Source organism: Pavona decussata, unplaced genomic scaffold, assembly GCF_977016875.1.
Source record: "Pavona decussata unplaced genomic scaffold, jaPavDecu1.1 SCAFFOLD_67, whole genome shotgun sequence".
Taxonomy (NCBI): domain Eukaryota; kingdom Metazoa; phylum Cnidaria; class Anthozoa; order Scleractinia; family Agariciidae; genus Pavona; species Pavona decussata.
The window spans coordinates 1,956,317-1,976,294 of record NW_028145486.1 but is presented as its reverse complement, the minus strand read 5'-3'; the positions used below and the strand labels follow the sequence as shown (position 1 = coordinate 1,976,294).

Here is a 19,978-nt window from a genome sequence, read left to right as displayed (position 1 = left end):
CAAAATTTTGAAGGCGTTGCTTTTGACTGTTCAACAACTGGAAGGCGACAATGTAGGGAGTTAGGGAGAATTTGAAAGTTAATTACAGCAATACGTAATTAAAACTTTGACAAAACTGGGTTCACGAACACTTTCCAACAGTCCCAAACTCCCTATTGCTGGCCATGCATCAGGTCACATGCAAATTCTTTCTACATTTCTATTTCTTTCTTAACTTAGTCAAGGTGATGTTTGTGTTTTAGACTATTAGAAGCCCTATTTACTCTGATCATTCTTGGAAGAAAGGAGTACCCTTATTGGGTAAATTAGCGGAAAGGTTAATGAACGATCATGCCCTCTATAAACCCATAACGTAATAATAAGTATAAAAAAGTAAAAGTTAAAATATCTACAAATGAACTCCCTCACATGTGAATGATATATTGAGTCAGCATGTTGCACTTCAACCTCCCCCCCCACCCCCGCAAAAAAGGAGATAAAAGCAAAGTTGCAAGTTTGACTCTTGTCACATTGGTTCCACAAGGCTGCAGCGACAGGGTCTAGGTTTGCCTCAATTTCAAAGAAAGCGGAACTCAAAAAAATGTGATACTGCCTTTTGCGCCATCTTGGCTTTGCAAACAAAACGTTGTAATCACAGGCAAGCTGAGTCTGCCCCTAGCGTTGTGTTGCTACCCGGATGAGCTTCGGCTATTCTTTCATCGGTTGGAAAATGATGTCAGTCCTGATAACAGCTCTCATTTCCTGATCATTCCTCGGCCACGTCCTGCCATCTTGAGGGAGTGCTGATACACAGGGTTCTTGACTCCTACAATCAAACGATGAATGGTCCAAATAATTATACTGAAAGTACGAAATCAATACTTGCTTTCATTATGTTTTTTTTTTATCCTGTAAGCATCATCTCCTTTGCAATTTGAACTACCTCCCTAATTGACTTTGTTGCACCAGACTGAGTGAATATGGTGGATATTGTAGCACTTCAAAGCAAAATGACAGAAAACTTGTAATAAGAGCATGGAACCTGACGTCTCTCTTGGCAGCTGTGAATTACTCTGGACATTTAACAAACTTCTCTACGGTAGACTAGTATCCTATGCAGGTGGAATAATATTAGCAGATTTAGACAAAAATTCTGATGAAAACAATATTTTCACGATGCAATATTCTACGTAACAAAACAAACAGCCCTACAATTTTGACCCAAAATCAATGATGAATTCGCGTGCAAAGCAAAACACGCCCTTTTGTATCTTTGAAATGGGAACGGGGGGGGGGGGGGGGTGGTCTTAATTTTTCATTTCAGCTGTCCAAGATTGTAGGTCTACAGTGTACATTTTTGTGCAAGCTGCAGAGAATTCAATCAAACTGGAGGTGTTTTTAGTTCCATTTCTTATCCCTTCATGACTCAGTTAAGGAAGGTGTCTACATGATATTAGTTACTGCGCATACGTTCTGCGCATCTAGAGACATTCACGTTTCCTATGGGTGGTGACTACTAATACGGGGATATTTTCGCGTGGTTAAGAGTATGTAGAGAAAACAGAACTTAGCTAGTGCCTTTGGTATCCAAAAAGGAAACTGGAGGTAACCATGTGTTTTTCAGAGGTAATAAAGCTTCAATTTGGAAAAAAAATGCAATACATTGCTTTGTATTTTACTGCTTTTTAAAATGATTGTTGCTTAATTATCTCTTAAAAAAGAAACCATCAACCCCCAGTTTTCTTTCTGGATTCCTGTAGCTAAGAATAAGATCGGCTCTTCTCAAACTCATTAATAATTCATCAAGGGAAAACAAAGGAAATCACTAGTGTGACCGTGGTTCAGGTATGTGTTCCTAATTACCATAAAATTTTGCCAACTTTAGCCTTCATTTTCACCAAGAATTATTGATCGTTTGAAAAGCCATAGCAAACACTCAAAAGTGTTTCATCAGATATCCAAACACCTTGCAGTCGTTTTAAAAAACTTGGCTGTGCCTCGTTTTTTCAACCTACTTCTCACTGTTTGGATATCTGATTCATGAAACACGCTTTCTTGTTCTGATATACATGTATTACTTCCTGCATAGTCATAAACTGTGCAAAAATGCTTCTGTATTTGGAGGCATCATACTTAATTTCTTCCATGGATTTCACTGCATCCCAAACAAGAAGCCACCTAGAAGGCTAACAAAGCGTTCTAACCTTTTTTACTGACTGTGGTCCACTCGTCATCTTCTCTTCCTCCTGTATCTCCATTGTTTGTCTAGGAACAGGATGTATGAAAATGAGTTAAATCATACATGTACATGTAAATGACAATTTACAGCCAAAATTTGCCTTGCTGTCACTACAGTTGAACAACCAACAACCTCCTCTAAGTGATCAGTTTTCTAAAAGGTTTCAATTCAATTCACTATGTTTGGAACCTCTTGCAAGTTTCATAAGCAAGTTGCTGGAGAGTCTCATAAGCAACTGCCATCACTTTTGCGGCTGATTATTTGATATTTTCCCGTTTTTTTGACCACTTTTGTTTGTTTGTTAATTTATTTAGCTGCATAGGGTTGTTCAATTAATGACTAATTTTATTCCTGTGTTAGAACATTTTTTTTTTCAGGCCCTGCTCGAGGAAATGGAAAGTATACCACACTAAAAGAATATTAAAAAAAAAACTTGCTCATGGAATTTATTACATCATTATTTAAAAAAAAAAAACTAACTTGCATGTCCCTGTGGAACTAAATAGATTTAAATTGTAAAAAAAAGATAAATATGTAAAGACAGAACATCACACATTAATTATTTTCATTTGTGGCAAATTGATTGGTGACATGGGTGTATGGGTGTAGGGGAGGGGGATACTGTACCACGGCAGGCATATTGTAGGCAGTATCTCCCATCCCATTCTGGGATGGCTGTTGTGATGTGGGTGGACCAGTGGCAGATATGGAGGAAGAAGCGGGAGGTCTGACTACTGGCTGCCCCTGCCCCCTCCCCCTGGGCTGCGGCTGCCCTGCTTGGTTAAGAAGCTGTAGCTCATGTGTTTCTCTCAACCGCTGATGATCAGCAGCAGTTCTTGCAGACATTGGCTTGTTTGGTGTTGGATCAACTGTAATAGCAAGGCATGACGAAATCAGTAAGCTTCTTATGGCAGGAAACTACACATGTATGAGATGAACTATTTTTATTTTCTGAACAAAACTTCTGTGATCTTTTTTCAAGTTTTCAAGTTTCTTTTTTTCCACATACTAATTTACAACATTAATACAAGGAACAGGGATTAGAAACATGTGGGGTGTAAACAAAAAGCCACGGGGTTAAAAAGAGTTTATGCACCTGATCTCATACTTAACAAAAGATATCATGCATTTTCACATAGGCATCATCAAATTATTTTGTCACAACAATGTTTTATTCAGTGCTTGGTGCTTCATTTTGTGACAAAAATCAAAATCTTACCCATAATCATAGGTTTTTATTGCAAACAAAGTGCAAAGAAACAGATAAATCATTCGGGTAACATTCCATTTTGTCTTTCTGTTTGGGACCCTCCTTATTCTTTTAACTTTTTGAGCTCTCGCTCAAAAAGTTGATTTGTAAATTATTTTATTGTTTACTCAGGTGGTAGAAAATTTGTCCAGTCACTAATAATCCTCATCCCTTAGTAGACAAATCTTGACATTCTCATCAGTATGACTGACTTGCCTGGTATCTAACGCAAAACTGTCATGAGAAATTAACTGTTGATCATACTAACCTACTGGAATGTTGAGACCCAACAAAGCCACCTTTGCAGCATCATGCCTCGCTTCCTTCTTGGTGCTGCAGTACTTCATGTTAGTGAATATCTCTCCTTTTACGAACACCTGAGCGCCGAATCCTCCCAATACACCTGGTGCTTCTGAATACTTGGGCACATTGACTCTGCTTTTCTGGCAATATTGGTTCAAGATGCTTACAAAGTCAACAAAGCTACCTGGAGAAAATAAGTAAAGTTAACACAACACTAAATTTTAGATTCTTGTACGTCAATTACTAAAGAAAAATCATTTTTGAATCAGACACCTTTGATTGGCTATGTTGAAAAAGAAATTGGATTAAATAATAAAAATGGAATAATCTTGAGACATATTTGAGCTAGATTATATTCAAGTCACAATTTGCTTGTGAGAGGCTGTAATACCCAGTTCTCTTATGAAATTTGCCTACAATGCATCATAGTAGCACTACATGTATGCAACACAAAAAAGTCCAAGATATGTTGAAACACGAATCCAGGGCCCAGTTGTTTGAAAGCCAATTAATGCTAATCCACGATTAAAAGTTAACCAAGGGTTTCATCGTCGGTCATTAAAATGGGTCTAAAGGCTAAATTACTTCAAGCTAAAGGTAAGGAAAAGTCAAAGTCAAAACTGAGGGCTGAAAATCTTTAGGAAGAATCTTTGTTCATTAGAGTCAAAGTTTGCGTTAATCCAGGATTAGCTAAATCAGGCTTTGAACAACTGGGTCCAGAAGGTCAAGGTCATCTCAATAGTAATGGAGCTATTTCATTTGATTCATGATCAAGAGTAGAAATGGCTGAATGTACATAACATGAATTTAAGCAATTACTATTTATTTAACTACCATGATTCCCTGCAGGTATATTACATATTCTCCATATTCTCCCTAGAATATCTATAAAAGCTCAAAAACACCTACCTACATTTATTACAGTGTAGCATGAGATACAAAAGGAACTTTATTCTCTTGTCTTCCAGGTATCATACATGGAATTTTACAACTTAGGATACCACCTGCTTATAATAATAATTTATTAATTTACATCTGCTATTTCTAATCAGTAATGTCATTACAAAAAAAAAAAAAACATTACCATGGCAAAGAGCATTTAAAAGAATGGCAGATTTTCAGGTATCCTTTTAATGAGTACAAATAAAAAATTGTTTGCTTTTTTAGGTCACTCTGATGTTGCTCAGATAAATGCAGTCTTAGATTTTCAAACCTGATGTTCTGTTATTGAGCACAGCATACTGCTGTACAATGGCTTCCAATCTTTGTTCATCACTCATTTCAGGTTGCTCAGCTTTGCTGAAAAACATGTAGACATTTAGCCAGAAATGATTAAGAGAAAACCAGGTGTCTAAGAGGCATGTCCCCAGTAAAATAATTTATTTGAAACATTTGGTGAACTTCCATCAATGTACTTTTAATGACATTTTCCCTACCAAGTTTTTTGGCCCATTTTTCCAAAACGGTAATTAAAAAAAAAAAAAAAAAGTTTGCTAAGTTTGATGAGTGTAATTCATTCCCGAAATCAAGATAACTGAAGGAAGTCAGGTCTTTGTTAGAAATGGTTATAAAACAACAAAATTATTTTAAAACTACAAAATTTCAGTGATTGGTTCATCACCTGTGATAGGTATACCTAAAAACTGTAGTTTATTTTGCAGCTTTAATGCATAGAACACTCTGAGATATGTCAGTCTGTAAAATGATTAAATGAAAATATTCCCCAAATCATAGGGGTGGTAAACCACATCATAGATACCAGAGGGTACCATTTTTTTTCTTTGAAATGAAAAGATCTTTCCAAGAGCAGTTTGCCAACCAAATTGCACTGTAATTGAGCAAACACTGACCAAGTTATGAGTTCGGGACCCACTATAGTGGGTCTCGGTAGGGAAAGGGTTTTTAAGGATGGGTGTATAACCATGCAGCTCATTATTTCACTTAATAACCTTTGAGGTTTTGACTGATATTGTAAGCAACCTTGGACTAAGTAGAAGAGAGATTTTCAGTGCAGTTAAGTGGCTTAAGATCCATTCCTTTGAGTGCCAAGACTTGCATATGAGGACATAATTACTGTATGGAGTTTTTGAAGTCACTCCTGCTAGATTATTTCAGTGGAGTAACATATTATACAATAGCTCCATGTACAATGTATCAAAGTGTTGGAAATCTTAAAACTTGTCATTTCACCTGTCTGCTTCCCGCTTCTCTTGTCTTTTCTGAGATCTTTTCAAGTTCTTCTTTTGTGCAGCTGTCAAACTATTAAATACGTGTAACGCAGAGAGTTAAAATAATTGAAACCAATATTTACAGCTGTATATTTATTTAACAAAATCTTGTCCGCTTGAGCAATGGGTTTAAAAATTCACGTTAATTTAACCCAAAAGTAAAATCCCTGTCAGTGGTTTCTTTTGTTTCACTTTATTAGAGTACCTGTAACTAATTTAGTAGACATACAGTACATGTATAACATGAGCCAGGCTTTAAGCCCTTACAGTGATCAGCATCAAATTTCTTTGATGAGCACAGAGCAAGTCACAATCATGATATTGGTAGAGCATTTAAATTACTAGTTGCCAGTGAAAGTGCATAAAGTTATATGCTTAGAGAAAACAGTAGCCTACACATGTACTAAAGTCTACAGCTAGTTTGCACTTGTAAACTGATTTCATCTACATTTGTTACACAAACTTGCTTTCAGGAAGTTACGTCTTGTGATTTAGAGTGTATATCATTGACTAGCACAGAATACATAGCCTACCCTGAAGTATCCACCGGTCTAGAGGGAGCAGCATGCGCTTGCACCTGCACTTCTTGCATGGCTTGTACAATATCGTATGCATCTGTGGTCTCACTTGGCTCAGGACCAACAATTGAGAATGGTTCACTGACCGCTTCTGATAAAAGCAAAAGAGAAACACAGTTGAAAAGTAAACTGACATAATTACTTTATTTCACCATTTTAACATGTACATGTAAAGGCAAAGGTACGATAAAGTGACACTAAAAACCTATTAAGTGGCCCACATGGCTGGCGGGAGCTTAACACGATTAATGTAGCACTAAGCAACTAGGAGTATTGCTACTCCGCCCTGGATGGGATGCTAGTCCATCACAGGGTAACCCCAAGCAGTATGTCACAAGTACCCATTATACACCTGGGTAAAGAGAGAACATGTGGAGGAAAGTTTCTTGTCTAAGGAAACAACACATCGATGAAGAAACCAACTTAGTCTTAAACCACCAATCCTGTGATCTATCGATCATCAAATGAAGTCCAGTGCTCTAACCACTACACCACCGTGCCTCCACACATATCAGTCTTACCTAAATCAGTAATGTTTTACTTCACCATTTATAAACAAAGATAACTCAAGTTCAAACAGCAAAAAGAGCCTTGCATATTTAATTAGACAAAAGCCAATATCACAAAAAATGTACTGTGCAGTCAAACAGACAGACAGACAGACACAGATACAATTGTACAAGTAGAAACACAGTTACTGTCGTAATAAAGACAGAAAGAGAGCTGCCTTGTACTGCCAGCACGCTGGAGAACAGTCAATGCAAAGGTATATAAACAGACAGAAGCCAGGACAAATGGGAAAAAGACAGACAGATACATGTACGAGTACCTGATTCCCAGTCTTCTGTACTGTCAACCTGAACTGTTGGTGTTGGTTGGGGCTGACAAAGTCGTTTTGCCTCCAGCAAGGGCCTACTGACAACTGAAATTGAAAAAACAAAAGACCAAATTATCAGAGTTTGTGCACATTGACTTTCGCATAACCACGTGAGACAAAATCCAGACCTTGGAAGCCTGTACAGCCATGTACACTATGACATACATGTAATTCTGCCACCTTTTGGTGGGAAAGTAGCCAACCAACATGTACATGTACGTGCATTTTGAAAGTACATGTACACAGTACAAAACATAAAGCAGAAAATTAATCCAGTCTGAGACCCTGCACAAGAAGATGGACTGCCTTGCCATCTGCCATGAAAATTTAAGACAAAAAGATCTACAGTTAATGTTGCATGGGTTTTGATGACTTCTCATTATTTTGCTGGGGTTTTTAGGCCTGGATTTTGCAACACTAAAATTATTACATGTATCATGGCTTTCCTGGCTTTCCAAGATCTGTAGGAACCCTGCCAGATAGAGGATAAAGTGGTGGAAAGAGCCTTGTCTGTTCATACATGTACCTGAGTAACTGTGATATGTACATGTAATGAGTGAAGGAATCCGCTTCCTGATATAATTGATGGGTTTTCAGCAAGACCAGTATAAGACAGTGTATTTTTTGCCTTGAAATCAAATTTGCTCCAGATAAGTTTGAGTTTGGCACAGAGACAGGTTGTTATGTAAGAAACTTACATGTAATTGCATAAATTATCATTTCAATGTTGCAAAAAAATGCTTAATAAACAAGGAATAGCTTATCTGCTTACTTGCAACACAAGCAACCTATACGAGGGAAACCGATGTTCGGGAACATTCACATTGTTTTCTCTTAGACAATAAGGCATGAGGATTTGAAACTTGGCAGACTTAAACTACTTGACAAAACAAAACTTTTCACCACATTGGCACTTGACAGTGCATTACAACGCAAGTGACATGATCTTGCTTTTCATTAAGGTAAAAATTGTGAAATTTTGCTCTTGAAACATTTCAAACCAAAACTACATGTACAATGCACTGGGGTGAAAAGATGTGTTTTTGTGCATTTGAACTGTGTCCCAAATCGTGAAGGAAACTAATAAATTGGCACGTACATTTGATCGATTTTCAAAAATATATTTCCTGGCATTTGTTTCTTTGAAAAAATGATTTTTTTTGGAACCTATATGCATTGAAGAATTAGTGATAATATAATGATATCTGTATCTTATATATTGGTTTAGAAACAATGCTCTTAACTTAGTTTAATGGCCTTAGCTCCCACGAGTCTCCTGTAGCTCAGTGGTAGAGCATTCTGAGTATGCCTGTGTCACTTTCTGGAATAATACATCATTCTCAATGCTCTTAACTATTGTCAAGAATTGACCACATTAGCCTCCAGGTAAACCTTAAGCAGAGCATTTTTGCGGTTGTGTACAAAAAAGGAATCAGTCAAGCACTGATATCTCCTTTGTGTAAGCTACATGTACTTGCAATTTCTAGAAAAGTAAAGCTTCATGTTTTTCTTGTTGCATTTTGCTTGAAAAATAAATATTCAGCTAGGTTTCTTACAAGATATTTGGTTTCTGTGCCAAAATAGAACTTATCTGAAGCACTTTTTATTTCATAGCAAAACATTACTTACACTGTACACTTATCTTACCAAAAACCCTTCACTTGCAGATGAATAATGACTTGAGTTGTGCACACTGAGATAAATGCACCAAAATAATATACTCTGTCTTTCCTAATCTTCTGGCCCCTCGAATGGCTAATTTTCTGCTTGAAACTTAATAGTGAATTATTTTAAAAAGTTCGGTTTATTTTGTTTCACAACTAGTGGTACATATACAGTACACCAAACAGCATTTAATTTGGACGATAAATTTTTATGTGTAAGTCGAGGAAACCTCTCTAGCTGGCTATGTGATAAATCTGCTGTAGGAACCACATTACACAAAAAAATACATGTCAACTGCTTGTAATTGACCAACTCAGATGGATTTTGACTTTGATATTTATAATGGAGTTGACAATGTATGAAATTAACTTTAAGGAAAAGCCTAATTTTCAGTGTGTAGTGACCTGGCCACGAGTGCAAGCAAGGCAGTTTGATACAAATCACTCAATGCTTTTCACGTGGAAATTGTGTTGTTCTTATAATAACTACAGTAGTTTGCATTTTATATGGAAAACAATGAGATTTTTGTTTTAAACAAAGTCAATTCTAGCCTTGTTTCCACCCAAAGTAAGGTCACTTTGCTCACTACTGTAAACTGGACTACCGCATTTGACTGTGTACAACAATAATGCAGTCCCTTCTCTCTCAAAAATAATAATATAATAAATAAAAAAATACACCAATAATGTGGTAGACAAATTAACTTACTTTCTTCATAGTCTCTCCTGATGGCATCCTACAAAAGTACACAAAATTTACAATGTAACACATTCTGGAAGTGAAATATGTGAAATTCATACATTTGAACTGCGGGTGAAATTAACAAATCAAATGTAGTTTAGCGTTGTCTGCACTCTTATCGATAACAATATTAGTCATCAGAGTGGTCAAAATGTTGTGGACTCATGAGGCCCAGCCGATGGAGTCCACAACAAATTTTCACCACTGTGATGACAAATATCGTTGTCGATAAGAGTGCAGACCACGGTAAACCACATTCCATTTGTTTTTTACCAAAATATCAATGTCAAAGAAAACTTTTACAATAACTGTCAAAATTTCCATGCGCTGATTGACGCGAGCAGTGTTCTCTAGACAATTGAAAATTAGCCAATCAGATTGCGAGATTAGAAAAAATTGTGGTAAAACAATGAATAAGTGAACGACTATCACAGTTATGCATGCCACTTTACAAGTATACGGTTGTGAAATGAAAACCTTAAAAAAATTCAGGTGTCATTCTGTTCAAGCCTGTCTGTTCAAGCTTTCTTTTCAGAACACTGGTGGGTAACAAATTCTATAACCTTAACAGACAGAGTAGAAGAATACATATGTAACTAGACAAATACATGTCAGTATAAACAGTGACAAAAAGCATGTAGTTGCAGCTCACTGTTAAATCCATCTAGTCTTGTTTTCAAGTTTCATGTGTTACATGTACCCACAGTGCATATATTCAACTTCAATCATTCAATTTGAATTTTTTACAATAAAATACACTGTAGTCAAAATTTAAAAAAAAAAATTGATTTCAGTGTTCATGGGAATACCTCCAGCTTCCTTTCATCACAACCCCGTCAAATTTGAAACTTGCATCGGCTTTTGATTCTGTTAAGTGCCAGGATTATTTTATGGTGGATGTGTTGAAATGGGCTCTAACTACGTCATGTAAACAAATAGTACATGCGTGTCTCATGTACATCCTGTTTTGATGTTTTAAGAGTTAAAAAAATGTTTTTTTGTATTATTAGTTCAGGTCTATGAAGGGTCCATATAACTAGTGTAGGAAGTGTTCTTACTGGACAATACTGGGAGGTACATATATTTGTGGACACTAAAAGCACCAAAATAGAAGAACATCATCTACCTTATCAGCACAGGTGGACATGTGATAATCCAGCTCCTCAATTGGGACCTCATGTCGTGCATTAAAAGCACACTTGGCCCATCCTTTACTGGAATATTGCTGTCAAGAAAGTTGACAAAAATCAGTTTATTTCACAACGTCTTAAACTTTACATTGTCCATTTATTAAGATATGTATACAGCTACTTCAATTAACATTCTCAGAAAGCCTATGCAACCACCAGCATTTTGAACTTAAGATTTTAAGTTTTCTCAGTGTAGGATTTGCAAACTTGCCATTTTCTTCCTGGTAAATTTGCACACAAGAGACATTTCCTTAAGGCATAGCCGATTGCTAACTCTTCGTCTTGAAAAATCGTGATGAATTAAAGATTGTGATTTTGTTTGTGGTCTCTCTTTGAAATGAACATGAACTTCTCGTGCTCTAAATAAAAGTCTCATATTTTGCTCTGGTAAAATTGATGGTTCTGTATTTGGGGTCATGCAATGTTACATTGATTGGTTTGCTTTTATAATAATTTTTAGTCTGCGTGCCAGTGGCAAAAAATCCGGATTTGGAGGACGTTTCTTGTGTTTTTATTTCTGGTTTGCACAATTTTACACTGCATTTCCCATTTTTAACCTCTGGGGTTCTAAGCCAATGACTTCTGATGAACATTTTGATTTACAATGTATTCAGCTGATGCAAACACCTTAGCTATGTTATGGACCTCATCCTTGTCAATAAGTCAACGAAAAACTAAAACCGGAGCTTCAAAGCTAAAAGCTCAAGGATTTTTTATCCAAAAACTTCCTCGCCATTTCGATTCTACACTCACCTTTCGGCACTTTTGTAAATGGTAAGGAAATCTCTTAGCTGCAACACGATGAATTGGGTCATAAGGACAAGTCAGAAGTTCGTTTGGATCATTTCCCGAATACATGTTTAAAAGTGAAACTTTGTGCCGATTAAAAACGTAGAAATAATCCGAATTGACTGACCGCGGCCCAGAGGAGGTTGGACACGGTTCGAAAGGCATTATTGTTGGTCGCATTAGCGAATCACGAACGCTCTTTTATCGTGGTCATGAAATCAACATGGCGGGCTTTTAGGAAGAAGTGAGTATCAATATTAATCATTTAACGTACTTGTTTTTAGCTTTGCGATTTCAAACCTACAGGACACGTTCGAGTTGGTACTGGTCTAGTTGCAGGAAACTTTTCGACTCTAAACTTAATTTCTAAGACAAGTTAGGGCTCGACTTCGGTGCTCCATTGTCGGCCTTTGTTGCGCTTCGTGAAATTTGAGTTGATGTTACATTTTGTCAATATCTCTCCAAACTCAAGCTTCTCAGACTTCAAAATTAATATCCATTCCAAAGAAGGTTAATTTCTTAATAGAAAATGATCAGGCGCCCCTAAGTGCCTCTTTGGTTAGTGAATTATACGATGTTGAAGTAGTTGGATTTTTGCCACTATTTGCCTTTCACGCCATGAAACGTGACGAAGAACCCGCGAATTTTGTATGCAGTCCGCGTAATCTCCTGGTTTAAAAAAAATCAAATTTAACTACCGGTTCTTCATTTCACCAGGTAAAATTATGACGAGCAATCGGCCAATGGGTAGTCCAACTGAGGAAAAGCTAACCAACTACGAGGAGAATAGATGGAATAATTGGAAGCATTGTTTTGTTGCTTGTACGTGGGCAAACATATCCGTTGGTTTGACGAGAGAAACTTAAAGTTAATTATCACAAGCACAGATCCACAGAAAAATTAACTAAAAAGGGGAACCACTTGCGACTTAGTTCCATAAATTAAGAATCAGTTGTGCAGAAATTACATTCTACTTATACTTTTAAAGTATATCTTGTATGCTTGTACAACAATTTGCATGCCTGAGCTGTATACACTCTATGCATAACTGACTGTATAAATTTCCATATATTCCCATACAAAAAAAATATTTAGTCACTTCAGGCAAAAGTCAAGCATATATGAAATCTCTATTGATGATTTGACTTATTAGCTCTGTGCTTATTGTATAAATATATAATTGTGTATAAATTGTATGTAATTTGTGTTGTTAATAAAAGGGATTGACAGCTGATTTGCAAGATGACCTTCAAAGTAGATGTATGCTAATTTGATCTTAATTGCACTTGACTATTGTCAGTAGCTGAAAATTATCTCTGGTATGCTCTGCAAACTATGTCGAGTCATCCACCTTCACATTGGTGTACAAAATACACTTCGATGTAAACAGGCCCTTAGTTTATGAGTAGGGGGGCATGCCTTGTGAGTAGAGTTCCCCTCAATTTGTATTTCAATATTTCTCCAAATTATCCAATAACATAATTATAATGGATATGTTGTAGATTTAAAGTGACTAGTACATGTAAAGGAGAGGAGGACATCTAGTGTGACTATAATACTGTGCCCCTTTGCCAAGTTATGAATCACATGTGCAATATGTACAGCAGTTTTCATTATTAATGTGATTGTTATTATTAAAATAAAATAAAAACAGATTTGATAGTTGGTAGCCTGTCTTGTCAGTACTGAACTAAAACTCTCCAAGATTAAAGAGAATATTGCTCACAGGTTTTTTGGAGTTTTTCATAAGGCTGGACCACTATAGTAATGGGAAAAGGGGGGGAGGGGGGGGGGGGGGGCAAAACTTTTGTGAAGTCAATATTTTTATATTGTGTGCTATCATAGTTTGTTAGACTATGGAAACGAGATACCTTTTTTGAGCAGCTATTTGTTCTTACTCTGAATTTTTATTGTTCATTTGTGATTCCTTACCAACTTACTATTTGGCTTTCACACTCTATTTTTGAGGGTACTAATGTACATGATCTCCATAACATTGTTTTGTGTATTGATGTTTGTATTGAAAGGGCTTATTTTCTTTTGAATATATAATTAAAGAGGGAGCATGCACCCAGGCCCTATGCCCCACTGGGGGCTCAAAGGACTAAGAGAGAGAGAGATGCACCCAGGGCCCCTCACCTTGATCAAATACAGTACACTGACTCTTTCATACAAAGTAAGGGTCTGCCCAGTAAAGGAAGGTAGAGTATTTGGCATTGTTTACAAGGTTTTTTGACTTATTTCATTCAAGATCAATTTGATGTTTTCATTTCCCTCATGCAACATGTGATGTAATAAAACAAATTATTATTGAAGAACTTGTTATATCAAGCATATTTAGTACTCCTGTGTGGCTAAAATCTAGGACTCTTGCAAGCTGAACTTGTGTGAGAGCTTTTTTCCATGTCCCAGTCTCATTGGCAACCAGTATACAGAATGGTTAAACAAAATTCCTATCCACTAAGGCCGTGAAAATCTTCATTTCCCTACAATCCTTGTTTACTTCATTTCGTATTATAATATTTGGCTATTTCCACCAGAATTGGATTCCAGTAGTTATGAACTCTGAATATTTCAATGCCAGATTTTCGAGCCCGTGATCGTACATTATAATTCAAAAGGTACGATTTCATAGAAGGACGACAGGATTGGTTTTGCAATTGTATGGAAGTGGTAATTACACTGATTACATGGAGCAGTTTCGGTTGTACCGGCTTTCGATCGATCGCTAGAATCGCCGTATAAACCCAACGTTTTGAGCGTTAAATTAGTCAGTCGATGTGTGCTAACGGTAACCGGAGAAAACTTATCGAATAAATTGCCGAATTAACCGATTTTCTGCCTTTTTGAAGCGAAAATTTGTCATTCCTTGAGATCCGCACAGCACGAAGGTTTGTTACAACTGACCTCGAACCGACAACTCGTCCCAGCATGCCTTTCGAACCGTGTCCAACCTCCTCTGGACCGCGGCTAAAAATTCTGAAAAACGTGTTTTAATGTCGGGGGATTGGGGATGAATCATGGCCATATTTGGAAACATTCTCATAAGAAACAAATTTATTTTATTGATTAGCTGAGTGGTTGACCGCCAGGAGGGTAGGTACTTTAAGTAGGGTTATTAAAGTGTATCATAATCGTCTTATATGGTCATATTTAACAATTATTCCACGAGAGCGCGTTGGATATGAGATGATAGAGAGCCAACGAGGCGCGTAGCGCCGAGTTGGCTATAATCATCTCATATCCAACAAGCGTGAGTGGAATAACTGTTTTATTAAAAACAATCACGAAATATTGCTAGAGTTTGCGGATTCCACTTTGCAAGTAACAATTAGAAGACAATTTAATGGTCTCTTTTTCCCGGGCGTGGTATAATGGCTCATATACCATGGCCGCTAAGCCAATCAAATCGCTCGAATTGCGTCATACAATGATCCAGTTTTTAATAAATATGTATTGCCATGTATAGCCGTGTGTAGCCATGTATACCCTTGCATAGCCGTGTATTGTCATGTGTAGCCGTGTATAGGAATTCAATTGTCATGTGTAGCCGTGTATAGGGCTCCATGTATACCCGTGAATAGCCATGTACATGTATTGTCATGTGTAGCTGTGCATGTGTGTATATAGCCATGTATTGTCATGTATACCCGTGCATAGCCATGTATTGCCATGTATAGCCGTGTGTAGCATATGTGTATAGCCATGTATTGTCATGTGTAGCCGTGTATAGCCATGTATTGTCATGTGTAGCACGGCTACAGATGACAATACATGGCTATGCACGGGTATACATGGCTATACGCGTCTATACATGGCAATACATGGCTATACATGACTATACATAGCTATACACGGGTATACATGGCTAGTAACGATTATTCTCATACAATTATGATACACTTTAATAACCCAGGAGAGCCTCTGGGGTACTGGAATTTTATTACCGCCACAGGCGGCCCAAGCTCATGTTACGAAATAAACGTGACTGGTAGCGATCAGTACCGGGCGTATTGTGTTACATTTGAATTTATATAGGTTTATATGGGAAACCAACGGCTTTGTTTAAAACCGTAGACATTTGAACGATTTCTCAATAAAATTGACTTACCTTGACTCATTGTTGTATTGTTTGTTGCTTGTCTGTTTTTCTAGTCGATTTGAAGCGATTTCGGGGAGTTATCGTTTCTGTTGTTTTATTGAGAAATCGTTCAAATGTCTACGGTTTTAAACAAAGCCGTTGGTTTCCCATATAAACCTATATAAATTCAAATGTAACACAATACGCCCGGTACTGATCGCTACCAGTCACGTTTATTTCGTAACATGAGCTTGGGCCGCCTGTGTTACCGCAGGATTTCTGCGGTAAAACAATGGAAGCCGTTACGAAGCCAAAACAGAGCAGCCAATCAAAAAATTTAAATTTTTTCGAATTCTCCAGAGTCTCTACTGGCGCTTAGCCGCTGACCAAAAAAGCCTGAGGACTCTCAGTCTGGGTACGAGATTGGGCCCGTAATGGCTTGCATTGTTTTACCGCAGAAATCCACAAAAATGGACTTTGGGAAAGTCTAAGGTAAGCTCACAAGTGAGATATAGACCGAAGAGAAAAATCGGTGAGCGGAGCCTGAGTAAGCCGAGCGCAGTCTGGGGGCTACCCCACTGAATCAGCGGAAGAATCATCGAAAGTTGTAAGCCGAATGCACCTGCTCAGTCCTCTGACCGCTGTGAAGTGCATACTTAGTTCTCTTTTGTAGTTCCGCGGTAATAATGCATCTGTCACTATGGCGTACCGTTTATATTGTAACTACATGGAAGTCCCATACCTTCATTTGCTATTTACCATTTGACGTAGCCTGCGTAACAGTCATTTCCGTTACCTTTGAGCCAAGCGAAAGACGCACGAGGGCGTTTGGCGAAAAAGGGCCTACTTTTTTGCTTCTTTTCGCCCAATGCCCTCGCGCGTCTTTCGTGCTTGCCCCGCTTGGCTCAAAGGAAACGAAAACAACTGCTACGCAGGCTACATTTGACGGTGCAGACAAGTAAATGAAGGTTGATGAATGTAATTGTATTTTATTTTATTTTGTTTATTTACTCTTTCTTTCTAATATTTATTTTCTCGAAGATATTAGCTAACCAAAGCTACTCTGTAAATTCGAGGATGAATAAAGTATATGTATGTATGTATGTATGTATGCATGCATGCATGCATGCATGCATGCATGTATGTATGTATGTATGTATGTATGTATGTATGTATGTATGTATGTATGTATGTATGTATGTATGTATGTATGTATGTATGTATGTATGTATGTTAAAGTCGATGAACGTAAATGAAAGTGGATGAATGTAAATGAAGGTAGATGGACGGAAAGGAAAGTGGATAAAGGTTAATGGGAGCGGATGAATGTGTATAAACGAAAGTAGGTTGAATTGTATGAAGGCAGATGAAGGAAGGCTGAGTTCATTATGGAGGTAAATAATAATAATAATAATAATAATAATAATAATAATAATAATAATAATAATAATAATGATAATGATAATGATAATAATAATAATAATAATAATAATAATAATAATAATAATAATAGTTTATTGGGATCCCTCTCGCAGCCTAAAAGGCTGAATTACAAGGATGGTCAGTTACAATAGTACAAGACACTACAGTATAAAGACATTTAGATAAATAATTATATAAATATGATTAAAGCACAAATAACAGAGAAAATATAACAGAGAAAAGGATTACAACTGGTCTTGATACTTAATGGTGCAGAAATCTGCGAACCGCTTTGTCTTGGGGACAAAGCGCACCGGAACACGTTCGCCTGATCGGAGGCAGTACGGCCTGTCAATTGACACGCGAGGAATTAATGGCTTAAGGACAGGAGACGACAGGCAATCACGCTTGATAAAATTTATGCAAGCTTCTTCCCTTCTCTGGGAAAGGGCAGTGATGTCAGATTGACAGATTGAATTAGGGCTTCGTCATAGTGACAATTCGGTAGAATGATGCGTAGGGCCCTTTTTTGTACAGATTCTATAGCGTCATCTAAGTACTTTGGCAGAGCTGCCCACACAGGGCAGGCATATTCTAGTACAGATCGTACAATGCTACAGTACACTTGCACTAGTTGCTTGATAGTGAGGCCACTCTTCTTAAGCGCGCGCAGTGCGTACAAACGCTTGTTGGCCTTTTTGACTATATGCTCTATGTGTACGTTCCATGAAAGATCTTCAGAGATATAGACACCTAAGAGCTTATAGGTCACAACCCTTTCAATGACAGAACCCCCAACGGTAAGGGGGCCAGGGGGGAATGGGCTATACTGCATAAAGTTAATGATCATTTCTTTGCATTTCTTAGAATTAAGTATCTGTATCTGCTGTACGTTGTTGCATGGGTATGGAACACGTCATATATATGGGACTGTATTATGAGAAGGCGGCTTCATAGTCGCTGTGGAAATCGATACCAAATCAGGAGACCCTCAAGCAACCTTTCACACACGATAGGGGAGAATAACGCAGACAAATCAGTGTGACCGAATCAAGACCTTGGGCTCCAGATTTACCGTCCGACTAAAAACGTCTTCTCCTTTTGTTTTGTTCTACTAGTTAGTTGTACGTTATACGCCAGTTAGCTGCACTTGGCTGTGACCAACTCGAAAGCCTAAACTCCTTTGGTCACTGCACACATTGTACTTTTCATATCTCTGTAATTTAATGTTGTCTTTATGTTACTTTTGTGATGCATTGTAATTTCCTTTTGTAGTAAACTCTTGAAATAGTGCATAATAAAAACAAATCTGAAAATCTGAAATCCTATTTCAAGTTCAGCCATAAAAATCATAAGCGAAGGACTTCAGTAAACCGGCTATGTTGCGATTCACTCACAATTTTATTTCAACATGTTTCACATAACCCAGCAAAATGCTAAATATATAGAAAAAATCTGGATAAGTCCTACGTTAAGGCATATCTAAAATATGTATCATTTACAGCTACTAAAAGATCTGCGAGATGGTAAACAATGGCTTCTTGGAAGCCCTTGTATTTTCACAAAACGTTACAAAAATACTCATAAAAGGTGCGTTTCCTTGGGACAATCCGAATCCGGATTTCACTCGTATCATAGTGCATCAAAGGAACCGACGAATCCTTACCCAGAGTGGATTCGTCAGTTCCTTTGATGCACCATGATCTGAGTGATCTTGTATCAAATATCCGGATTCGGATTTTCCTAAAGAAACGCACCCAAAAGCTCGATTCCTTACAAAAATATATTTGCTACGTACTACACTCAACATGCACGTTATCATACTTGTACCGAACTGTATTATTCACATTCTTTTTAGAAGTACCTAAAACAATATAATTTGCATTTTATTGACATCTAAAGTAAGTAATATTTCTAAAAATAGCTACAAGCTCTGTAAAAAGCTGAGGCTTCATAAACAGTGACTCTTATTAAATGAAGCTCTTTGTCTATGCGTTTATAATAACTTCTCAAACTCATTAATAATTCATCAAGAGAAAACAACGAAAATCATTACTGTGACCGTGGTTTGGATATGTGTTCCTAATAACAATAAAATTTTGCCAACTTTAACCTTGAATTTCTCCAAGAATTATTGATCATTTGAGAAGCCATATCAAACACTCGAAAGTGTGTTTCATCATATATCCAAACACCTCAAAGTCGTTTTAAAAAAAACTCGGCTGCGCCAGGAGCTTATGAGGCTGCGCCTCGTGTTTCAACCTACTTCTCAATTTTTGGATATCTGATGAAACACACCTTCTGTGTTTGATATATTACATACAAGAGAAGAAAAGTAAGTAAATTCCTAAAGAAAATATGTATACTCTCACGCTACGGTGCCACTTTACGTAAAAATCTAAAGCGCGCTAATAAAAGTGCCCCATGCATCCAAAACAAAGGATCATCCACGCTTCCCTCGCGCGCGTAGCGTGACTCGCGTCGCTCCTCACTGTAAGCACTTTTCGCGCTCGCTGGCTTTATTCTCCCTACTGAAGAAAACTTAGGAAGTGCTAGTTGTCTATACTTTTTCCAAATACTTCATTTGCTGCTGAAAACATTTTTACTACCAAGGACCTTGAAGTGCGCCACCACTCA

The 19,978-nt window shown here is 37.3% G+C and overlaps 2 protein-coding genes and 1 long non-coding RNA gene across 3 annotated transcripts in view; 1 reads left to right on the top strand and 2 right to left on the bottom strand.

Annotated features, from left to right (window-relative positions):
• Window positions 1-471: 471 nt before the first annotated feature.
• LOC146478019 (uncharacterized) lies at window positions 472-11,977 on the bottom strand. The gene is made up of 11 exons (XM_085112736.1): window positions 11,803-11,977; window positions 10,986-11,084; window positions 9,827-9,854; window positions 7,406-7,498; window positions 6,532-6,667; window positions 5,961-6,029; window positions 4,984-5,069; window positions 3,736-3,954; window positions 2,846-3,087; window positions 2,184-2,244; window positions 472-805 (listed from the first exon to the last, which is right to left on the bottom strand). The coding sequence occupies exons 1-11, from the start codon at window positions 11,905-11,907 to the stop codon at window positions 735-737; spliced, it is 1,209 nt and encodes a 402-aa protein (XP_084968862.1). The 5' UTR covers window positions 11,908-11,977; the 3' UTR covers window positions 472-734.
• On the top strand, window positions 11,977-13,500 carry LOC146478018 (uncharacterized). Its single transcript, XR_014865222.1, has 2 exons — window positions 11,977-12,082; window positions 12,556-13,500. It is a non-coding gene; the product is annotated as an uncharacterized LOC146478018 (long non-coding RNA).
• Window positions 13,501-18,723: 5,223 nt separating this feature from the next.
• The window catches only part of LOC146478011 (uncharacterized), a 166,750-nt gene continuing 165,495 nt past the window's right edge, over window positions 18,724-19,978 (bottom strand). The window contains exon 6 of the transcript XR_014865215.1: window positions 18,724-18,921. The gene's annotated coding sequence lies outside the window, so the exon portion shown is untranslated. The remainder of the gene's footprint in view (window positions 18,922-19,978) is intronic.